Source organism: Natrix helvetica (genome assembly GCF_964273705.1).
Source record: "Natrix helvetica genome assembly, chromosome: 8".
NCBI lineage: Eukaryota > Metazoa > Chordata > Lepidosauria > Squamata > Natricidae > Natrix > Natrix helvetica.
In genome coordinates, this window is record NC_138559.1 from 14,398,673 (window position 1) to 14,421,315 (window position 22,643).

General features: G+C 40.0%; 1 protein-coding gene across 3 annotated transcripts; it reads right to left on the reverse strand.

The window, feature by feature from the left end:
- Positions 1-862: 862 nt before the first annotated feature.
- On the reverse strand, positions 863-22,413 carry ERLIN2 (ER lipid raft associated 2). Of its 3 annotated transcripts, none has more exons than XM_081960516.1 (12): positions 22,318-22,413; positions 19,261-19,382; positions 18,281-18,362; positions 16,310-16,356; positions 13,579-13,640; positions 13,163-13,288; positions 12,056-12,129; positions 11,164-11,222; positions 10,894-10,985; positions 10,243-10,332; positions 7,049-7,128; positions 863-6,204 (listed from the first exon to the last, which is right to left on the reverse strand). In XM_081960516.1, exons 2-12 carry the CDS (start codon positions 19,365-19,367, stop codon positions 6,016-6,018), a joined length of 1,008 nt encoding a protein of 335 aa, XP_081816642.1. In that variant the 5' UTR covers positions 19,368-19,382; positions 22,318-22,413; the 3' UTR covers positions 863-6,015. The 3 variants fall into 3 exon arrangements, with proteins under 3 accessions (XP_081816642.1, XP_081816643.1, XP_081816644.1); XM_081960517.1 differs by lacking the exon at positions 22,318-22,413 and adding an exon at positions 22,185-22,313; XM_081960518.1 differs by lacking the exon at positions 22,318-22,413 and adding an exon at positions 21,563-21,710.
- Between the last annotated feature and the right edge of the window lie 230 nt (positions 22,414-22,643).

The window sequence follows — 22,643 nt, forward strand, 5'->3', positions numbered from 1 at the left end:
GAAACCTTTAGTTCCCCTACGCTTCCATGCTTTCCCCCCACTCTTCTCTGTTTCTACTTTGGCTTCATTTCTGGACGACTCATCATTTGAGCTCCAAGAATGATCTATGCCAGTTGACACCAACTGAGTGGCTTGGGCATGCTGGTTCCTGTACCCATCTTCCCCACTGATCAGAGAGAGAGAGAGAAGCTGTCCTTGGAATCCAATGTATCTGCAAGATTTTGGGAAGAGGGAAGGAAAGAGAGGGATTGGAAGGATAGGATATCATTAAGAATTCCACCCAAATCTCCCATATTTATAGAGCCACCAGACAGATTGGGACAACTTGCTCAGCTCTAATGCTTTTGGCTTCCGCGGCCAAAAACATGACATTAAATAAACCACAGTATCATACAATGTGAGTTCAACTGCCACCACCATCACCCAAGCTTGTTCCCGAAATATGGACTACTTTTCCCATCTGGGCTTGCCTATAAAGAACATATTGCTTGCTTTTTTTTCTCTAGGACATTCATAAAGAGTTACAATACAGTAGGGAAACACGTTTCAACTTTATAAAGGCATCAATTATTTATGTCTCAAGTTTAAAAAGATAAAAAATCTCTGATAATCAAGTTCTAATGATCCTCACAGGAATGCCTGGAAGCCTAGCTCCATAAAATGTCTCAATTTAAAATGAGATTTTTGTGTATGTTTCTTGTGTTCAGTAAATGTTTCCAAGATACTATCCAATTCTTAAGATTCTTCAAATATTTTTGTGCCCCCCTCCCGCCAAAATTATTTCAAAACCCACCATGGGTACAGTAATTCCTTACTTCTCACTCCGAAAAGAGATCCCCTGAATACACACATTAGGGTGTACTTATTCTAAAAGCAAAGAACATTTTTATTGAGTCATTACAATAAATATCAAAATGTACCGGCAGTTTAATACACAATTTTCTAAGGAAACAATCCAACTGATTAGAAACACAGCAGATGTCTCAAAAGACAACAACATTCATTGATTGCCTCCTGTAGAGCTCATTTGAAGCATAAAAAGTCCTTTTTCACATCCTTGCATACAGAAAATAAGTGTTTGTTCAATTATAATACAAAAGGAAATAGAAAAATTAGTTGCTCAGAACCCAGAGTGAGCAGTTGAGAAAGGCTCATTTTAACAAAACCGCTCTCTCTTGCACACACATTCTCTTTCACACGTACACAATATTTCTAGTATCTAATTGGCTGGACAGAATTGAATTATCAGGAAAAATCATCCACATCTTAATTATGGAATGCTGCTTTTTAAAAAAATTGAAAATAATTTTAAAGTTTCATTTAGTTGATCCATATATTTTAAAAATCCTAAAGATTTATTCTAAACCATATTTTTACATCAGTGTTATATAAAAAAGTCACATAATGTACTTTGGCTTTGCTGGAATTTAGTATTCGTTAGTTTAAAGAACCTTGAGCAAAAGAGAAAGAAATCCTAATCTTTTATGCATAAAGAAAAAAAAATCAAATGTCACTACTCCCATAAATCTTATGTGAATGCTTATTAACTTTATTTTTATATTCCAGTGCACACGTAATTGTTTCTGCAAACTCTAGTAGGAAGAAGTTAAAAAAAAAACAGCAGCTTTCTTCTATTGCAGGATTGGACATAACTCGGGCAATGAAATTCAACTGTACAATTCAGAAATTAAGACAAATGGTTACAGACTCATTTTAATGCCTAAGCTATTTATTCAGACCATTTCTGAACTATTTGTTTCAAACTTTCTGTATTTTCAATTGACAAGGAAATATCGTTGACTCCTACCTGAAAACAAGCTGAAACAAATAAACAAGAACACGGCTGAACCCAGAAGTGCAGACTTAAATATCAACATGATTTTGAGTACAGTATTTTTTGATATGAACAGAATCTAGATAAATTTGGCTAGTAACAACCTGCTGTCCTATAGCAGCCACATCAATCTTTTGCAATTGCTGCTGAAAGCTCATGTGGTAACGGAGGATGGACACTGGGCAGTGATCGATAGAAGAGAACATATATGAAGGGAAATACATTTTCTAATATACCCCCTCCAGCCCAGTTAGATTCTATGGTATATATGCCTTCCGTGACCTCCAGGTGTGTTGGATCTCTGTTTCCTAACACTGGACAGTATCAGAATGAAGAAAACTAATTTTGTACTGCACATTTCACTGTCAAAACTTTGGCTTGGGCTCATTAAGGTCCCAATATTTTTAGAATTACATCTGATATAGCTTCAGCTTGGGTTCATCCTTAAAAAAAACATTCCTTTTTTGTTTTGTTTTAATGAGAAATGGACTTCTTTTGAAGAATAGAGGAATACATTACAAAGCCACCTGCTAAAGAACTTAAATGCTTTATGACTTGCATTTATCAGACATGGAAGAATGCCAAGTTACTTTCTAAGGTTGGGATAGTCTTTAAATCAGAATAGTAAAAAACAACAACCCTATACTCCTGATGTTATTGCAGTTCTAGGGATTTCAACAAGCAGCACCAATTCAGAACAATGCACTGTGTGGAAACCAGTGTCACATTTAATGGGCTTCTCCCCATGAATTTGGGGGTAATGATGCCATAATTCTCACAAACCTTTATTCGTACACAGCAAGTCACACAAAGGGAAGTACACTTGGTGCTTCTTCTGCTCCGCTTTCCCTACAGCCTATATTGTGTTGTACATAAGCACTGTTCAATTCAATTGCAAGTAAAGACCAAATTCTAACACAGAATGGGAAACAGTATGTCAACTTTATCCTTGTCAATTGAAAAATGAGGGTTCGCATGATTGAATGCTCCTATATTAAAAATGTATTTCCCCAAAAGTTAATATCTCGAGAAGGCCAACCAATCAGATACACTTGCAGGATATTTTTATATTTAATTGTCCTGGCCAATTGTGTGACCTCTCTAGTGCTGGCAACTTGAAGTACAATACAACCCAAATGTAAGTCTTATCGCCTCCATAAAAACTCATACAATAACAAAGGCTATTCATAAGACAAAGCAGTTTTCTATGGATTCATAACTAAGGGTATCTTAGCATGCTCATGCTAGCTACTATTTTTTTTTTCAATTTTAATGGAAGAGACAGATATTCTCCATACAGCTTCCTTCGTTTCAAAGGAACTTTGTACATTAGCTCAGCTTTAGACAATGAAGACACATGGAAGAAAGCAACTGCAAGTGGAGGAATAGGCTAGGCGTCCAACCTTGGCAATGTTAAGACTTGTGGACTTCAACTCCCAGAAACCCCAGCCAGCATGGTCTTAATGCTGCCAAGGTTGGACACCCCTGGGCTAAGGCAAAGCTCATTTGAAATTTAAGGCACATGTGGCAAAGCGCCTGAGATTCCCTTTATTTAGTTTGCGGGCCACGGATTCTGAATAGTACCCCCCATTTTATAAAGAGGCTCGCCTCAATCCCTCTTGCATGTCGAGAAAAAGAAATGTTAATGCGACAAAACACCCCTCTCCCAAAGTCACACTTCAAGAGCAAGGACTTTAATCAGACTGACAGAAATCTATCACCCTCTCAATTAGGTGGTGGAACAAAATTGAACAAGAGGGATTTTTCACTGGCATATTCGGAGAAAGGTGCAGGACATCTCACTTGATGGCAACTGAAAACTGACCAGGTTGTTTGAAAAAAAAATCAGAAAAGGAAAGAGAACAAGAAGCAAACAGCAAGTTTTTCTACATGGTCTTTGTCCAGCATAGGCAAAGCATACTTTAAAAAGGACCTAGGAAAGCTTGCATTCTTAACACATGGAAAAGACACAAAAGATGATTTAGCAAGAGGGCTACTGGGCACTGATCTTATAGTGAGAGGCACTGATTAGACTAAGATGACAAAAGTCTTTTGAGTATCATCACCTAAGAGGTCTGGGGTTCTTGGTCCTGCCAGTTACAAGGCTTGCTGCAGCTTAAAAGCAAGAAAATGTATGCTACTGATCCACCAGCAGCTATTCAATCAGCAAATGTTGATTAGTGATTTTTTTTAAAACGGTTCCCCTACTATAAGGAGGAAAAAAAGGCCTTTGTTACAGAGTGTTTGTTAGAGACCGCAGACAAACAAATAGGATTTCAGCCCTAAAAGGGTTCTTATCCCAAGTACCAGAATCTTGGGGTTAGAACAGAAAATGTTGGCAGGATGCCCTATTAGTCTACTTTACAACTTTACAACTTTAAGACATGTGGACTTCAACTCCCAGAATTCCCCAATCAGCCATTATGGCTGGCTAGGAATTCAGAGAGTTGAAGTCCACACTTCTTAAAAGTTGTTTAGGCTGAGAAAAACTAGCCTATGCAAAATAAATAGCACAGGCCAACAAGAAGAATGAAATGTTTCGGGGGAACAGAAAGTTCTCTCAATCTGATTTTTGGAGCAAGCCATTTCCAGGACCACATGCAAACTCCCCCCCCCCCTGCCCCCTTTTTAATGGAAGATACACACATAATGGAATAAGCAGCTTGGGATTTACAGTCATTGAGGGCACCGTTTGAGGCATCGTTGGTTGCTGAAGGAGGGATTCGGATGCAGCTTGGTGTTTCTGATTCCTGCTTGCAGGGCTGTCCTTAGAAAAAAACAGTGTTAAGAATCAGTTCCCAAACTATTAAACCTACTTGTGGATCGCTTCAGAGGGCAGCCTTCTAGAATATGGAAATGCTGGATGTGTGTATTTTATCCATAAAGCAGTGGAACAGGAGAGACCTTGATGCTGCACCATTGGAGACTTAGTCAAGCCAGAATGTAGCCCTGTAGGATGAGTCTTGATCAGCCAGATCTGGGTTCTGCAAACAGGCTGCCAATTGCCTAGTGAACAATGACCTGGTTAGCAGATTGGGTTAAGATTATGGAATCAGTAGTTACGCAGGTCTATTCCAGACCACCATCTGAAAACAAGAATCAAGTTATGCTTCTTTACGGATCCCCTCCATGAACTGCGTATTATTATAGAAGAACTTCCAGACAGGGCAAGCACTTCTCCAGGAAAAGCTGCCTTTAATGTTAAGGGCAAAAGAACCATCTCACCTGACATTCGTCCCATGACTGTCCCAACTAATTTCTACAGGGTAGGAAGGTGGGACATTGGATCTAGGTGTGCTCTGCAGATCTTGAAATAAGCCCCAACTGACATATCTTTAGTTAATGTTTAATGCTCCAAGTTTCCATTCCAAGGCTTTCAATCTGTAGTGTGTGTACCTCTTGTTTAAAAAAATTCAAAATTAGCACCTTTATTTTTTTGAAGGAATGGGCTGTAACTGATGACTGGTGAAATCCAATTACTGGAGATGATGCTCATGAATGCAAATAATTCAGCATGCAGAGATGATCTGCTCATCCACATATTGTCCAAAAAAATATTAAGTCTACTGAACCTTATTCCCCGAAGAAGAGTTGGGACTCTAACTCATGGACTTCCTGGTCACCCTAACAATTTACATTCTGGGGAGTTGGCAGTCCCAAGATGTCTAGAAGGAATAAGGTTGGGCTATATCAAGACTAATTTGCCAATACCAAAAGAGGGAGCGAGTCCTTTTTTCAATTCTCCCCAAAAATTAAAAAAAAAAAAATCCTGCGTGGTGGGCTTGACCTGTAGTAGTATATGTACAACTATAGTTGGGTTTCTGACAGAAAAAGGTTTCTCTTGCTCCAAAAAATAAAACTGAGCATGCTTCATTTTATTAAAGTGGAGGCAGAGTCAATCAGGGGCACGCTTGCCTTTTCTTTCAGCATGATTCACTGTTGCTCCCCCCATCGGCACGAAGAACAATAAGGCAGCGTATCTCGACTGCTAAGAAGGATGAAGTCAGAAGCCTGAGTTTCAGTGCTTCTTCAGGCTGTCCTTTCAGAACAGAGAGGGTGTTTTTCTTTCTGGCCTAGTGGGCTCAGTGTTTCTTCGCATCCTGGAAGGTAGAGGCCGCACCTCAAAAAGCCAAATGCCAGTTCAGATGGATTCAGACAGGGGTTGTGCTGTCTTTCTGACTTCACAAATCTTCTCCTGTTTCCAGCCAACTTTCATCTTTTAGCTCCTCTGCCTGTCCTTCAGAAAACTTAGTGGGAGTCCCAGCGTGATCCATAAACATGTTGGGTATATCTTTGCCAAAGTAGATTTTGCTGTTGGAGGCAATCGCTTTGTATTTCATTAACTGCAAGTATTCCGGTGTCAGTTTTAGCTGCAAGGAGAGAGAGAGAGAGTCCGGTTATGAAAAAAGAGTTTTCAAGACCTTCTGCTCAGTTTTTGGATTAAATTATCCATTGTGTGGCTTATAATACTTCGAAAATACAAAAACAGAGCAATGTAAATATGCAAGATAAAGCTAAAATGAGGCTGGTTAGTTGACTCAGCCACTGCCGTACAGTGTTATATAAATAGGCTATTGCATTCAGCAATAACAATAGTTTGTTTGAATATAGCACAATATCCAGAGACACTCTGAAGAAATGGGACTATCCAGTGGCTTCTCATGGCAACGCAACAGAACACAATCAATGTTGCTAGTATTTGGGTAAGATCTATTTAATTTGTATATATTTTAATCAAAAGACTTCCTATGGTATGTCTTATTTTAATTGTGATGCTTCTGGCACAAATGATCTAGCAATCTGTACATGGGAGAAACATGCTACCAATCTACATTTGGGATTTAGCATGTTGTGTAAATATCTTCTCTTATGTATCTTGTAATATCTCTGTACTGTGGCTATAACTATGATGTAGGGATCACATGAGAGAAATATCTACTTTAGTGTCCAGGAGAAAGAGGAAAACCTAGCGTGGTTTGCCAGCCACAAACTGGTCAATAAATAAGTCAATGGTTAGCAAGTAATCAAGAACAACTTTTTTAAACCAGTAAGATTTTTGGAGTCACACAGATTCCATCAAGAACCTGAGGATGGAGAAGCTCAAACAAGGGGACGACCAGAGTGAGAATAAAGATCAAAACCACTTTAAGATTTTGCAGTTGCAGCATCAATAAACTGAGCCCCAGGCCAGGGAGGCACAGCGCAATCTCTCACCTTGTTGGCTTCTGCTATCTTCAGGGCAGTGTAACATTCAGCATCCGCTTTCGCTTTTTCTCTGGCAAGGAATGCGGCATCTGCAAAAAGAGGGGAAGTGAGTGAATAAGACTTCCAAACGCAGAGAAGCCTCAAGTGACCTGAAAATATGAAAATTAAAAGGAGGAGGAGGAGGAGCAGGCATTTTCTAGGAGAAATGCTTGTTTCTATCTTCAGAATTGGTCAAATAGTTTCCATCTGTAGTCATTTTTTCTCTCTTAATCTTGATCAGAACAAGAACAAAAACATTACAGCCAAATCATTTAAGAGAATAATCTGGAGGAGGAAATGAAGCAGAGCAGAGTAGTTTTCCTTAATCTGATATTCTGCAGACATTCTAGGCATCACCATAGTCAGTAGACACTGTGTAGTATGAAGGGCACCAGGTTAGGAAAAGCTAGAATAAGGCATCGCCTTGGCCAAAACCTCTTCCACTCACCTTATGATCAGTGACAAAAAGAAATCTGAACAGTAAGAACATGCTTCAGTTAAAAACTCAAACTTTTCTGCGTGAAACCTAGTAAACCTGTGCAAATCAGATGCTTTTCAGCATCAAGTGGAACAGATATAATTTAGACTGTTCTAGTTTCTGAGCAAGATTCAACTCCCCCCCCCCAAAAAAAACCACACACACACACACACACAAGAGTCAGTGAGGTAGAGATGGTTGGAATTAGATCAGGGAGATGCGAATTCAATTCCCTATAAAGCACATGGCTGAGACACAGTACTGATGGAAAAGTACAAAGAATTATGATTCTGCCTACGCTGACAAGCACTTGTCATCCTCCACTTCCCACGCAATGTTTGTGTTCAGCGCAAGCATCATCTATTGCACAATCCTCTACCCCCAGGAAAACAAATAAATAAAAGTGTTACGAGGTTTTGATAGTTTGCAAAGCTATTATTCTAAGAGAAAGAATTTCCAAATTTAGAAAGCCAATTCATAAAATAACCGCTAAACATGACCACAATTAAGCCCCAAATTTCTGATCCTAAGCAAGACAGTTAAGTGAGTTTCCCCCCATTTTATGAATTGTCTTGCCACAGTTGTTAAGTGAATCACTGTGGCAGTTACTGTAAGTTAGTCACACGGTTGTTAAGTGAATCTCGCTTCTCCGTTGACTTTGCTTGTCAGGCGGTCCCAAAAGGGGATCACATGACCTCGAGAGCCAATTGCCAAGCATCTGAATTTTGATCATGTGGCCATGATTGCAACTGTTGCAAGTGTGAAAAAGTCACAAGTCAAAGCTTCACTGTATAAAAGCAATGCAGGTAGCTGCTCGACTTACGACGGTTTGTTTTAGTGACAATTTAAAGTGACAATGGTACTGAAAAAAGTGACTTTTTCACACTTACGACCATTGCAACATCCCCACAGTCCCATGATCCGAATGCTTGGCAATTGGCTCGTGTGTTTATGATGCCTGCAATCATACGATCACCTTTTGCGAGGCCTTGACAAGCGAAGTCGATGGGGAAGTCCATACTCGCGCGGTTTTGACACACATCCATTAACGCCTCCATGTCTGTTCATATACCAATGGACCAATGTCCACAGCCCAAAGTGTGTGCAATTCAAGGGATGTGCAGTGCAATTGCCAGAGCAACTCTACGAGTCTGGACAAAGCCCCAAGTTTGCTACTTAGGATACAGCTGGACATCCTGTCTCCTCGCCTTCAATCGCTTAGGATGCAGCTGGATCGTTTCAAAGGCCTGGCGCTCAGCAGCACATCTCGATGTAAAAGCAAGCTATTAGCCCTCTGCCAAGGCCTGCCTAATGAGAAGCTGCTGCTCTGTAAACCACTAATTAGCTCCTTGGAGACATGCTGCAGCGCTTGACAAGGTTCATAATGAACGTAGCTTAGCAAACCAGTGCTTAGAGGCATGCCAGAGGAGCCTTTTCCCTGCACCAGCAGCTTATTCCAAAAAAAAGGATCAACAAATGGAAAATCCTCATGTCAGCATCTCCTTCTTACAAGGGTAGCCTGAAGGCTTTGGCTTGGTGGCACAGCACATCCTTTATAGGCAAAGTGCCCGGGTTCAATTCCAGCTTGTGATGCAGAGAAAAACTTGGGTTTAAAATCCTTAAGAGCCAGTGCCAGTTGGTGGAGATATCGCCTGGGCAACTTGTGATCCAGATGCCAACCCCACGTAACTTCAAGCTAATTTCAAAGCCTCTGCCAAGGGGGTAGGCTCAGAGATACTTGGGTTGTTTTTAAGGCCTGCAGGTTGGGGGAGGGAGGGAAATAGAGAGAAAGGAGGAGGAGTCGATTCCTTCTGCCTCATTAGTTGCGTGGTGGTTTGCATGGTTAGGACGCTGGGTTGACAGGTAGCAAGCCCATGTTCGAAAACCAAATGCTAACATGGAACGGGGAGACTTCCCATAATTCCCTCCAGCTCCTGCTGACTTACCAGAAGTGTGCATTTGCATGTAGGCAGATAGGTACCCCATCAATTGGGCACATTTAATAGGGACACATTTAATAGCAGCTCTCAACTGGGCAACAGTGATGTCACCGGCTAGTCCTTTCAACCCAGAAGCCCCCTAGTGCCTGCGACACAAGTGCAATGCAATTTATTGTTCAAGTCTGCCTACTCCTTTAATGGAAGTTAGGAGAAACTTCGTAATGGTATTCGCATTCTGATTCTTGGTTTAATTGCAGTTCAAGGAGGATTTAAAAGGAACGAGTAGCCTTTGCTGGATGTTTTCAAGTGAAGCTGAATTGCTTTACTTTGGATTTTTGCACTAAGCAGGGGTTCAAACTCAATAATCTAAATGCTATCTTTCCCACTGCATGATTCTATGATTTACCTCCTTATTGTTTAAGGATTAAATAAAAACTGGAACAAGCAAGAAAAGATTCTTCGAACGTCAGTGAAATGGGGAGAGGCTCCTAAAGCTGAAGACAGACGAAGGGGGTTAAACAGAAGCAAATCACAAGATGCTGATTCTACAGAATTGTATCATAGACACTACCAATTCATCCAAACCAAGATAATCTCCGTTAACATAATTAAGATTTTTGGAATTTCCTTGTTCTTTCTGTAAACTGGATTTATCTCTTTCTTAGATTTCTGGTGGCCTTCAAACAAGGAACATAGTGGTTGAAATCCTCAGACAGGACAAACATCTCTAACACACTGCTGCTTACCTTCAATCTCAGATATTCTCTTCTCTGTTTCTTTTTCCATCACCTTCTGTCCGTATGTTATCTCAGCCACCTGGGCAATTTTTTCTGCTTCTGCATAGGCGAGAAAACACACCCAATTATTATAGGAGGCAGCAATGATGTTCAATGAAACTACAATTTTCTGGAGCAGAAAAGCTTCCTTCACACTGCCTCTCTCTGGGTGCTTCCTCCAAAGGGTGCTTAGAAATGATGACTTGTATACCTTTTCAGGAGATTTTTTTCCCTCTTCTTCTTTTTTTTACAGGGGTGGCTCATATTTTAAATTAGGATTTCTCTAATGATCTCTGATGAAGTTAACTACCCTAGAGGAAATTATGTTTGTCCTCCGACGTTATTTCACAAACTACTGAGTATTTCAATACTTTCAGAGAATTCACAGCATGCAATCTAAAATCATTCTGAGTTTATATCCAGTTTGGTTCAGATCCAGTGGGAAAAATACTCTCTTAGTTATTGTATGCACAATGTATACTTCTTGACCTCTGCTTTAGATCTCCCTCTATTCTTTTGGAAAAATGCAATCCACACAGACAAAACAAGAAACACCACCTTTTATGTTTTGCATAATTCTACAAGAATATTCATACATGAGAACAAGAACTGCACACCAACCAATGAGGGCCTTTTTGCGTTCTGTTTCAGCCTCTTTCTCCACAACTTTCTGCTTCTGAGCTGCAATCAACAGCTTTGTCTTTTCACTCTCCCTAGAGGGGACCAAGACAGGCTTTAGCTGAAGGATTAAAATGACTTTCATAATAAAAGGCATCTTCAAGTTACTGAACAGATTAGAATACATACATATATAGAATAGCACTTAAGACTTATATACTGCTTCACAGTGCTTTACAGCCCACTATAAAGAAGAGTATTTCAGAAACTTACATGAGCTCATAATTTCTCCGAATTGTTTCTGGGATGTTTGGCTTTGTAACTCGGACAGCCTGATTGAACAGAAAAAGTCAGGATTATGAGGAAAGACTCTCAAAATGACCACAATGTTAAGAACTACACAGCCGACTGTTCACAAGTAAAGGCACCCTGAATCTGTGAATAGGAACTGGTAAGATTAAAGCAACAAAGGAAAGACTAACTGGACAGAGCTCATAAGAGGTTTCAATAACTTCTTGTTTAGATAAGCACCATTTTAAAAAAATAATCTTATAATCTATTCAGACATATAAAACTAAACGTGGAAGTTGCCTAGACCAGAACTTGAGACATTTCTGTTAGGACAAAAGACCCACAACCAATCTAGAAGCAATAATTTGTCATCATGTTTACAACAATGGTAGAATCTCTGAACTTCAAATTGCTTGTTTGTTTTATTGGATTTATATGCCGCCCTTCTCCCAAAGGACTCAGGGCGGCGTACAACATTAAAAAACATGCATCCCGAAAGTTAAAAAGAAATTAAATACACATCCAAAAAACAAAACCCAATTTATAGGACAATACATTTAAAAAATGAGATAAAATTAACAGGCCAGGCCGGCTTGTTACAACAACATCAAGATTAGTTTGCAATTCTCTCCTCTATCCCAGCGACTCTCTCTTTCAGGGAGTCCATTAAGTCAACTAAATGATAAATATTTTAAATTTTCTCCATTTTAACATCTAAATATTGTTAGATATAGCCCATTTTAACCAAAGCTCTTTGGGGTCCCTCAATCATTTTTAAGAATGTGAAGGGGTCCTGGAACCAAAACGTTGCACATTCTATACAGTTTTGCAGCAGAAATTTGTTCTTGGGCTATATTTCAGCGTTTTTCGTTACCTGTATGATGAGTCCTGGAGCCATGGTTGTCAGATCTTGTTGAAGAGCCAGTTTTAGGTTTTCATCAATCTGATCTAAGAAGGGATAAAGCAAACAGACAATACAATATTGCTGCAATAAAAATGGGAGAGAATATGGATGACAAGGCACTTATTCTCTGGAAGGAATTATAGGTTGTTGAAATAGTAGTTCCTTTGGAAGCAGGTGGTCTCACTTTCAATTCCAACCCCTTTTATGCCAAAGATCACAGAAAATGTATGGACTTTCAAAATTTGCTGAACTTCCAGCAATATTACCCATGAACGTGGAGAAATATTGGGATTTATAGTTATATATGTCCCACTTTATTGGAATACTGGGACTTATAATTATATTATTAGAGGAATATTGGGACTTATAATTCAGCATTATATAATTCAGCAATATTTTAAGGTACTAAGGCCACTGATAAGTAAGGAGATTATAATTTTTGACCAAACATTCATATAATCAATGGCACTTTCAAATGTTCATTTACTGCTAAATAGTTGTGTAAAAATGGTGCAAAGTTTCACTCCTGCCTCATCAACTAGATCTGCCAAAATTCCTGATTATAAAACCCTAAACTACAAAACCCCTATTTGTTTTCAATTGACCGATTTGCCTTCTGAAACAAAATGAGGGTAGATTAATGAAAATATGTAATGTACTACTATGCTCTAGTTCTGGGTTCAAAGAAAATGATGTATCACACATTGCGACATTTAATTACTTCCACTGGGACTAGCTAAAAGCACCATTAATTTTTTGATTGATAGATTTTGTGTCATCAAATTGGCCTCTGCTCTTAGCGACCACATATATTTTCTCTGTAAATATATATCTAGTCTTTCAAGTTTTTCAATGCTGCCATTAATGTTAGGAAAGTAAAACCGATTGCAGTGGATTCAATGATTTAACAAATATGCAAACCCATAAATGCTCTCAAATTATGGAAAAGAGAAAGGAAGACAGCTTAATGAAATTCACAAACCTAACCCTTAAACTCCTCTCATTCTAGAGACATTGTAACCCCAACAGTTCTCTTAAGGTATTTTAATTTATGCACGCCATGCCAAAGACACTCACCAAACAATTCAATATAAACTTCCTGAAGTGTGTGAACGCTGCAAAACTGGTTCAGCTCATGGTGGATCTTGTTGAAGATAAGAGCCTTATCATAATCTGCAGTATAGTTCTTTACTATATCATAGACTAGGGAGAAAGAAAAAGGGATGTTAAAAAATTGTGCAGGCAAGAAATGGCATCTCATTTGTTATCAGTATAGCCACGATTTGAGAACGGGAAAAACTCAGAACTTCTCTCCAAGAAACAAAGAATCCTAGGAACTGGGTGATTAAAAATAACCCTTAATTTTATTTCCTTGGTATAAATGGTTCATACGATTTATCTTCCTTCCAACACAACTGGTGCAGCCATCTCCCACAATAAATCTAATCCCCAAATCCAGCTCTCAAAAAAAAAGGTTGGCTGTAATAACTCACCTGCACTTTGGATCAGGAAGTTCACAACCTCAATTCTGTCAAAATAGATCATCACTCCTCCGCTGCAGCAAAGAAGAAAAAAAAAAATTCAAGTAGGAGAGAGAAAGGTGAGCACCTGCTGAGATGGGTCACTTGGAAGAGAAGCCACGTTGAGAGCTGTGCTAATCTCCCTTGGCAAAAAAAAAACCCACCAGGAGTTTGGTAGCACTTTTTCTGACAAGCACCTTTCATTAGAAGGCATACGTTTTTCTCATGTAAGCCAACACCTTTTAATAAAATACATTAGTTGGGGGAAAAAAAGTGCTACTAGAGTTCTGATTGAAAGAGTAAGATATCAAGAGGTATCTCAGAAAGTGAACCCGACAAACATATGCCCCCAAACATATGCAGTGCTGCTTTGTTTAAAAAGGGTAGCAATTTTAGATTGATTGGTGCACATTAAGGCTACTGCAAGAGGCTTCTCTGGGGATAAGTAAAAGGGAACAATTGCCATCTAGTGGTAGAGGCAGAACATTCTTTGGAGTGATAGAATGCAATCAGGCGTTCCATCTGAGTGAGAAAAATAAAGAAAGCAAATGTAGTAATATTGCCTTGGGTGCAATTCCAAAACAATTCAAACACCGATTTGAACGCCATCGGCATTGACAAATTCACCATCAGTCAATTGCAAAAGGCAGCTTTATTTGGAACAGCTTACATCCTGCGACCATACCTCTAACACAATGAAACACCAACATCTGCCTATCCTACTCAGGTCCTGGGGAAGGACTTGATAGGTGGATAAAAATGGCAAACCCAGTCTGAACATACGGCTGACTGTGCCACAAACCATAATAATAATTAAAAAAAAGAATCAAAATAAGATGTTTGGATGACAATCCTCCTCAAACACAACATCAGGATTGGAAAAGGGGGAGAGTTTGCATTATCCCACACTGGCTCCATAAATGGGAAAATAATAGAAATGAGGGGTAAAATTGGAATAGAAATTGATGCTTTCTGAGCTTCGTTGATTTCCTGCAGACACTTCATGATGTTACCTAATTTGGGTAACAAAACATCTGCAAGAAAACGAGGAAGCTCAGAGAGCACCAAGGACCCCTCATTTCATCCTGAGATACTGATATTCTCCTTGATCGAAAATAGAAATACAAGAAATGATTATTTATTTATTATTTATTTATTAATTTAATTTATAGACCGCACCCTCTCCACAAAGGGACTCGGGGCGGCGTACAACTCAATATACAAATGAATAACAAGGAGGAGGTAATCAAAAAACATTGTACAATTCATAAATAAATAATCATAAGTTAAAAACAATACAATAAAATTTAAAACAATTAAAATACCCAAAAAATCAGTTAATTTAAATTTAAAGTTGTCCAGGGGGGATTAGAGAATGTAGATTATAATTCAGGCCAGGCCAGCTAGTTGGAACAGGTGGGTCTTGAGTTTCGTGCGGAAGGAGCGGAGATCGGTAGTTGACCTAATGTCGGGGGGGGGGGGGGGAGGTCATTCCAGAGGGCTGGGCCCATCACAGAGAAGGCCCTTCCCATCGGCACCGCCCTCTGGCATTGCTTAGTGGACGGCACCTGGAGGAGTCCCTCTCTGTGAGAGCGATTACATTAATTAGTCAAACTACATACATAACTTGGGGTTTTTTTCTGTGAAGTAACTGCAGCTTTGAACGCCAAATATCTTAACTCCAGGTTTCATGACTGACAATCCTACTTGCATTTTTATGCCATCTTTAAATACAGACTCTTAGGCTGTGGCATTAATTTTTAAAATCTTGCCTTTATCGTTTTTATAAATAACGTAAGACAGCAAAAGTAGCTAATACATCTTCCTTCTATTTTCTCTGCAACAACAACTTTGTGAGGTGAGTTTGGGCTGAGAGGTTGACTGGCCCAAAGTCACCCACCTGGTTTTCATATCTAAGGCAGTACTAGAACTCACAATTGCCTGGTTTCTAGCTTGGTGCCTTGATCACTAGACCAAACTGGTAATTACATGGACAGCCAAATACAGGATCATAGATGCAAGATGATTCTATTTCCTATTTGTGTCATCTTATCTGAAATCAGCAAAAATAACACACCACATTTTCCGACATACGTACGTGTGTTACAACCCCTGGTATGCCCAAATATGGGAGGGAGCTCACTACTCCCCCTTACTGTCCTTCGGCTCATTACAGAAGACCATCCAGGCAGAAAACCATATTTTTATTTTTAATGTTGCCTTTGCTATGTTTGTGTTGTATTTGTGCTGATAAATAAATAAAGGGAGACTAGTATAGATCTATTTCAAGCTATTTAGCTCTCATCAGCTAGCCATACCCTTATTGGGATTCGAACACAAATACATACCTACTTCCCTGGCTCAGCTGATAAGGAGGAGAGCCTGTGGCTTAGTGGCTAATCATCTGCCTAATATGTAATACAGCCCAGGTTCGAATCCCAGTAAGGGTATGGCTAGCTGATGAGAGCTAAATAGCTTGAAATAGATCTATACTAGCCTCCCTTTATTTATTTATCAGCATATACTTTATCAGAATACTTTACACACACACACACACACACACACACACACACACACAGGAGGTAAGTACTAATCAAAGTTACAAAACAAAATTCTAGATTTATGTATGAGAAAGCCTTCCTCCACCTGTAGAGAAGATAAAAGCTAAGAGATGGCAGATTCACGGATGGGGGTCCAACCTCACCTTGTGCCACATGGAACATTCTTTACTTCATCTGTTTGTAAGGTGGTCTAGAAAGTAGAGAGAAAGAGGACTATTAAGGAACTGCTTTCCTTAAGCTGAATTTCACTTCTGCAATAAGAAAAAAAGCTTTCCTCTGGGATGGGGATAAGCAACATTTGGCAGCTGACACTCACACAATCTTTTGGGGGGGATAAACAGTCGCAGGAAACAAGGTAATGTTGCATAGAGAAGGTCACAACTATGAAGCGATTCATCTTTTTACTTTTCTCCCTGACTTGGAAGAGGATTTTTAAATTATTGTGCTACAACTTATTATTTACTGATGCCAAATGATGTTTCTTGTCCCAGGAGAGCAGAAAAATAATTTTGGGGACTGCAGAGCTCCAAGGGCTATAAAAAGTGGTTCTTTTTGCTTCGTTGCATAATGGCTTGCATAGCATTGGTCAAGTCTCTTTGGCTCAACTCAGGTAAATGCGACCCATCTGTCTACATCTAGCTCTACCTGATTATCTTAGCCCCATCTTCTCTGCAACCTATCCGAGCCAGAAACAGACTGGCCATTCCAAAAGTTGCTCAACAATACAAATATATTCAACGTGCTGATTGAGAGCAGGTCTTGAAGATAAATCTCTTACCCCTATTGTGAAAAAGTGGAAGGTCTTGTTTGAAAACAGGTTTAAGGTCCATTCAGACAAGACAAAACGAAAGAATGTGAAGGAGTTGGAAAATGTGGCACATGCAAAGAACAACTTCGTTTGCGGGTCTGCAATTTTAAGAGTAACTTTGCAAGAACTTTGCATAGGCTCATTATAAAATTCACAGAGGTAAAAGGCTTAATAAAACATAGCAGACAAAATGTACGTATCAGGGGACAATAAAATAAGGGGCAGTTAAGATCTAAGTCAACCTGGGAAGTAGATAATAGTAAAGAAAAATAAATAAACCTTATTGCCAAATAACAGTGTTTCCCACACACATAAAACCAGCTTTTCCACTGGACGTAAGAATTAAACAAATGGGAGTATGTAAATAATGTTTGTGTCACAAGCTTGTTATACGTCTTGTCTGATTTATATGAATTATGTATTATTATGTTATTGTAAACCATCCAGAGTAACTTCTTGTAAGATGGATGGCTATATAAATTTGATTAATTAATACATGTGGAGTTTATAGCTTGCTACACTACATGAACGATGGTTACTGCAAACTAGAATTCTTGGAAAGCAACTGGAAACCAAAACTGTAAGTATTCTGATACTCCTCTGGAGACCAAGCTAGGATCAGTCATAGTTTCAGACTAAGATATGATGATCATGAATGGAGAATTGGGATCCAAGAATAAAAGGCTACATTACAAATTTAAGCATGGGCACAATTCCTCCTCATGCCACATTCCATTTTTATTCTATTTATAACCTCCTCAAGCATTCCCCACATTATGTTCCTTACCAGGTGCAACTTGTAACGGAAAACCTGGACTCTGAACCATAGGGTGTGGCAAGCTTCTTTCTTTATTCATTTCACAACAGTTGCTACATAATGAACCACTTGACAAAAGGCTTGCACCCAAGATACACAAAGAACATGAGAGAATTACATATTAACAAAATCACCCCAAGATGCATTTAGGAGCATCTTCCATGTGACAGTTACGAGGTGTAAATGTAAATCTGGCTTCTAGATATGTATCTATACTTTAGTAACAACATATTGAATCATGTATTTACATTTTCCAATCAATTAGGGGTTGATTTGCTTATCCCCAACAAAATATACAACAATTGTGAATACTGAGCTGTATAAACTATACATTGGACTAAAATGACACATCATATTGTTGAGACTGTGAATTAGAATCTATCAAGAAATGTCTATTCTAAAGGTAGCCTTCAAAACTACTCTGGCACAGTTAGTAAAAGATCTCTGTGCTTCTCTCCCATAAGACAATTATATATAAAGACAAGATACCTGTACTGATTTATAGGAAGTTATGAAGGGAAGCATTAGATGGAAACCAGGTCCACTTGTAGATGTCAGAAGTGCTCCTCCTCTGTAGGGGAGAAAGGTATATATTGAAACAGATAATGCTGTGGTTCAGGGGTAGATTTTGGCAGGTACTACTTCCGGTTTGCTCGTGGGCATGCTGTGGGCGCTTGTTACACACACACACGTGCAATTCAATTAAAATTATTCTGCGCATGCGCAGAATTGAAAAACAAGATGGAGCCACCCAAAGAACCGGTTCGGGGGCATGGCAGGCACGAGTCGCTGCCAGTTCTGGTGACCCAGGCCACCAAACCACTACCGGTTCAGCTGAACCGGTCCAAACCGGTAGGAGCCCACCACTGCTCTGGTTCTTTGATCAGCAGTTTCAGCCTTTTGATATCCCCACCAACCAATTCCAGATTATGTATTGCATTAACAAATTCAAAGCTTGCTTTCTCACTGTCACATTTTGCCTACGTCCTTTTATCAAAACTTTATTTACAACATTTGTATAGCATCCTATAAACTGAAGACAGCTCATCATAAATACAATTACCCTGAGCTTGTAACAATCTCAGGTTCAAAGTCAAACTTTTCAATCTAAATACTCAAGTTATGTATAAAAGAAGGGGGAGTTCTCCGGTGCCAAAGGACCACAAGTGTCCCAAGCTAACCACTCTGGAGCTACTATTTTGAAACATGTACAAGCAATCTCAGTAAGCATATTCAGAATGAGATGCATTTGCACACAGTCCTTAAATGGTCCAGGAGAAGCAGATTTTCACAAGTATTGCATTCAACTTAAAGAACAAAGTTCTCTCCTAAACAAAGTTATGCATAGCACCAGGTTGAAGTGAAGGAAAAATTTGCATTTGCCATTTATTCAATCTTGCAAACTACATTTCTTAGCACACATTCAACAATACAAAAAAGCACAGTTCCTTCCAAGTATCTGCCCTTACCTGTAGTAAACACCAATATGCCCTTCTTCAATCTTGTGTATTGCCGAAAAAAGAGAAGCTGCCACTAGGCTAGCAGCCAAAGCTGCAATGGCACCTAACTGAGTCATCCCTGAGAAAGTAACCTGAGAAAAGTTAAAAAAAGGAGCAAGATAAGCACTGTGAATCTGTGCAAGACACTGGTTCTCTGCTTTGGGACAAGCTGTCCTCTCTAAAGTTATAGTTAACCTTGTATGATCAGATCACATGATAAGGACTTCCTTGCATGACTGGATCAAGGTGCACAGATCCAGCATACTTTTTCCATCAATAGCTAGCTGACTGTTCTCTGAACAACTGAAAATTCAGTTACATATTTACCTTTAGCATTTGATGACCAACCCTGCTGCCACGGAATATTCAGACTGTTTCTTGTCATCGCTAAAAGATATGTTAGCCTATATTTCTTATTAAATTTGATTAAAGTACTCAACATCCTACAAACCTCAGCTGCTTTTTAGGATGGCAGGGACAAACGTTCAGTCCTCTTGGCAACAGAAATCAATTTCACACTATCAGTGGTCATGGGCCCAATGAAATCTCATAAACTAGAAAGCTTTACTCTTCTCTCCAATAAGAATTATTTGCCTAATTTGCCAGTTTTACCAACGCCAGGTTATTGGAAAATGTCTACAGTATCAATTTAATTCCTTAATGTTTTGTCAACCACAGCATTCATGTGAAGTAAAAATGTGATCAGAAGAGAACTGTAAAAACTGGGCTGCTGATTGTAACTTTTGCTATGTAGGATCTGATGCCGACCATACAAATAGTGCCACAGATGTGTTCACCTTTTATTAATATTAAACGCAATCCGCTGATAAACTTCTCCAGCACAGACTCTGAGGAAATCTGTGGCTGCTGGCATATGCTTCATGCAGAAATTAACAGTTTCCTGTATCTCTAAAGGCAGGACTAGAATCACAATGTGGAAACAAGAAATTGGCTAAAGTCTTTAAAGTAAGTGTAAAAAATTTCCAAATGTGGAATAGACTATTGCAAGTGATAAGGTTCTCCCTTTTGATATTAAAGCAGAAATTGTTATATGCCAGTGATAATGATGTTTAAGCCTCAACAACTTGATTCTGATGAAATATATTGATTTGCAATTCCCAGATTTCCCAATTTCTGGGCAGCACCAGTCAAGGCAAGAGTATTTCTGGTTTATCCTGATGAACCTGAGAATTGGACTAAATTACTCCATCGTCCTGTTCAGTTCTAAGATTCATTTTGCACTTTCCTGTTGACTGTGTCTGCGCTTTGTGATGTTGTTTCCCCCCCAAAAAATTAGCCAGTTGCAAAGAAGCACCTCTAAATGCTACCGCTTGCCTCTCATTCCAAATCCACAGAAGCCTTCTGAGTGACTCACAGAAGTGCCCAAGTTGCCAGTTCTTTGAATTTTCAACTGCTGCCAGTGATAAGGAAACCAACCAGGAAGAATTTAAAAGTGTCTTTTCAAACCTTATAGCTTATGCTTCTCTCAGCTTGCCAAACACCTCTTTAGATAACCAAAAAGAAGTTAATCTGTCATTACACCTATGAGTTGTGGCATATCCAAAGGGCAGGAAATACACATTCAGCAATCAGTTTCTGTGAGCTGCAGCTATAGCAATGATATATCCATTACCCAATTCTAAATTTTCACTACAGCTGAAAAAGAAATGCAGTACCCACCATGAATAAAATTCTAATAGAAGAGAATGAGGTAAGTTGCAAAAGTCACTAAGTGAATTGTAAGTGCTAAATAATGGTGGTTATATGCATGAACTAAGCTTGATTACTTATCAACTGAACCAACTGTAACTTGTTCAACATGTCCTGGCATGGTGAAGTTAGGCATATTAACCTAGTCTCCTGACAAACTAGTTAATGATTTGTTTTTTAAAGTTCACCTGGCACCTTTATCTGTAAATGAATTTCTATTCTTCCCACCTTACCTATTCCTTTAAAACAGCAATGTCCAACCTTGGCAACTTAAAAGACTTGTAGACTTCAACTCCCAGAATTCCCTGGCCAGCATGTCTTCAAGTTGCTAAGATTGGACACCCCTGCTTTGGAAAGACAACTGTTTCATCCTTTGGGGTTTCTCTGCCTCCTTTCCCAGCACTCATTTTCTTTGGATTTCAAAGACAAGATTTTATTGGAATGTATCTGTTGAAAAACATATTTTAAAAACAAACAAACACACACACAAGAGTTCCTTTCGATGCATGCGTCTGCAAGCACCAAGACTTAAGCTCTCAGTAACCATGGAGTTCACAATTACTTTCACCCAGCCATTCTCATTCCAACGAATCTCTCCAAGGATTGTTGTGGGAAGATTCCCCCCAAAATACCTCCCCCACCACCACTTAACCTCTCGAGCTCTTCAGAGAACAAACAGGGTATAAAAAACAGTGCATAAGTAAACGAGAGAAGAGCCACATAACAATCCAGGAAAGCTCTGTCGAAATTGTTCCACTAAAGAAAAAGGCAACAGGCTTTTCCATTAGGAGCCCCAAAAGGGCTACCTGGAAGTTTCTGTAAGAGGTTTCTTGCAACACCCCTGGCAAGGCCCAGATTGGGGAAATGAAACTACCTGGCTGTGCCTTAAGCGGAGGACAAGATTTGCAGCTAAAAACTGGAACGTTATTATTATGTTTCCTCTGCCCCCCCCCCCCCCCACCTAGTATTATGCGCTGCCCAGGAGTTCCCTGAAGTTGGGTGGCCAATGCTTTCAATAGGGAATAAATAACAACAACCCTCATTCTTATTTCTTCCCCATGAAAGGAACGGGAGGCTCTCAGGGCCGCTTAAAGGGGCGAGAGAAGCGAGGAGGAGGAGGAGGCCTAGCGAAAAGCACCCGGTTGGGGAGGGAGGTAAAGAGATAGCAACGAGGGACTCCCTACAGCCGGAAAGACGACGCGGAGCCCGGCCGGGTTGCACCGCCAAGAGGGAGGAGAGAGGAAGCGAGGCGCCGGCCTAGTCGAGAAAGGCAAGCCACACGCGGACTGCCGCGCTTCACAGCCCCGGCACACTTACGGCCGCCCGCGCCTCCTGCTGCTATGGCCGCCCTGGCTTCCGGGTCAATGGGGCGCCTTGACGTCATCTCCCTGCGCCGGCAGAACTTGTTGGACGTTCGCCCCGCCCCCCTGAAGTATAGCCGCTGCTGCCTTCTTCTCTCCGACAGAGGGCGCCAGAGCTCTTGGAATAGCTTCTTCGCCGCGGAATCTAGTCTAGGGGCCTCCTCCTGCGTGTTACCCGCAACGTCGGAATGAGGCCCCGAGCCGCCGTTTGAAGTAAGCGGCGCGCGGTGAACTGAGCGGGCAGGCAACGGCGCGGCGAGCACCGTTTCGCAGAGGGCGGCT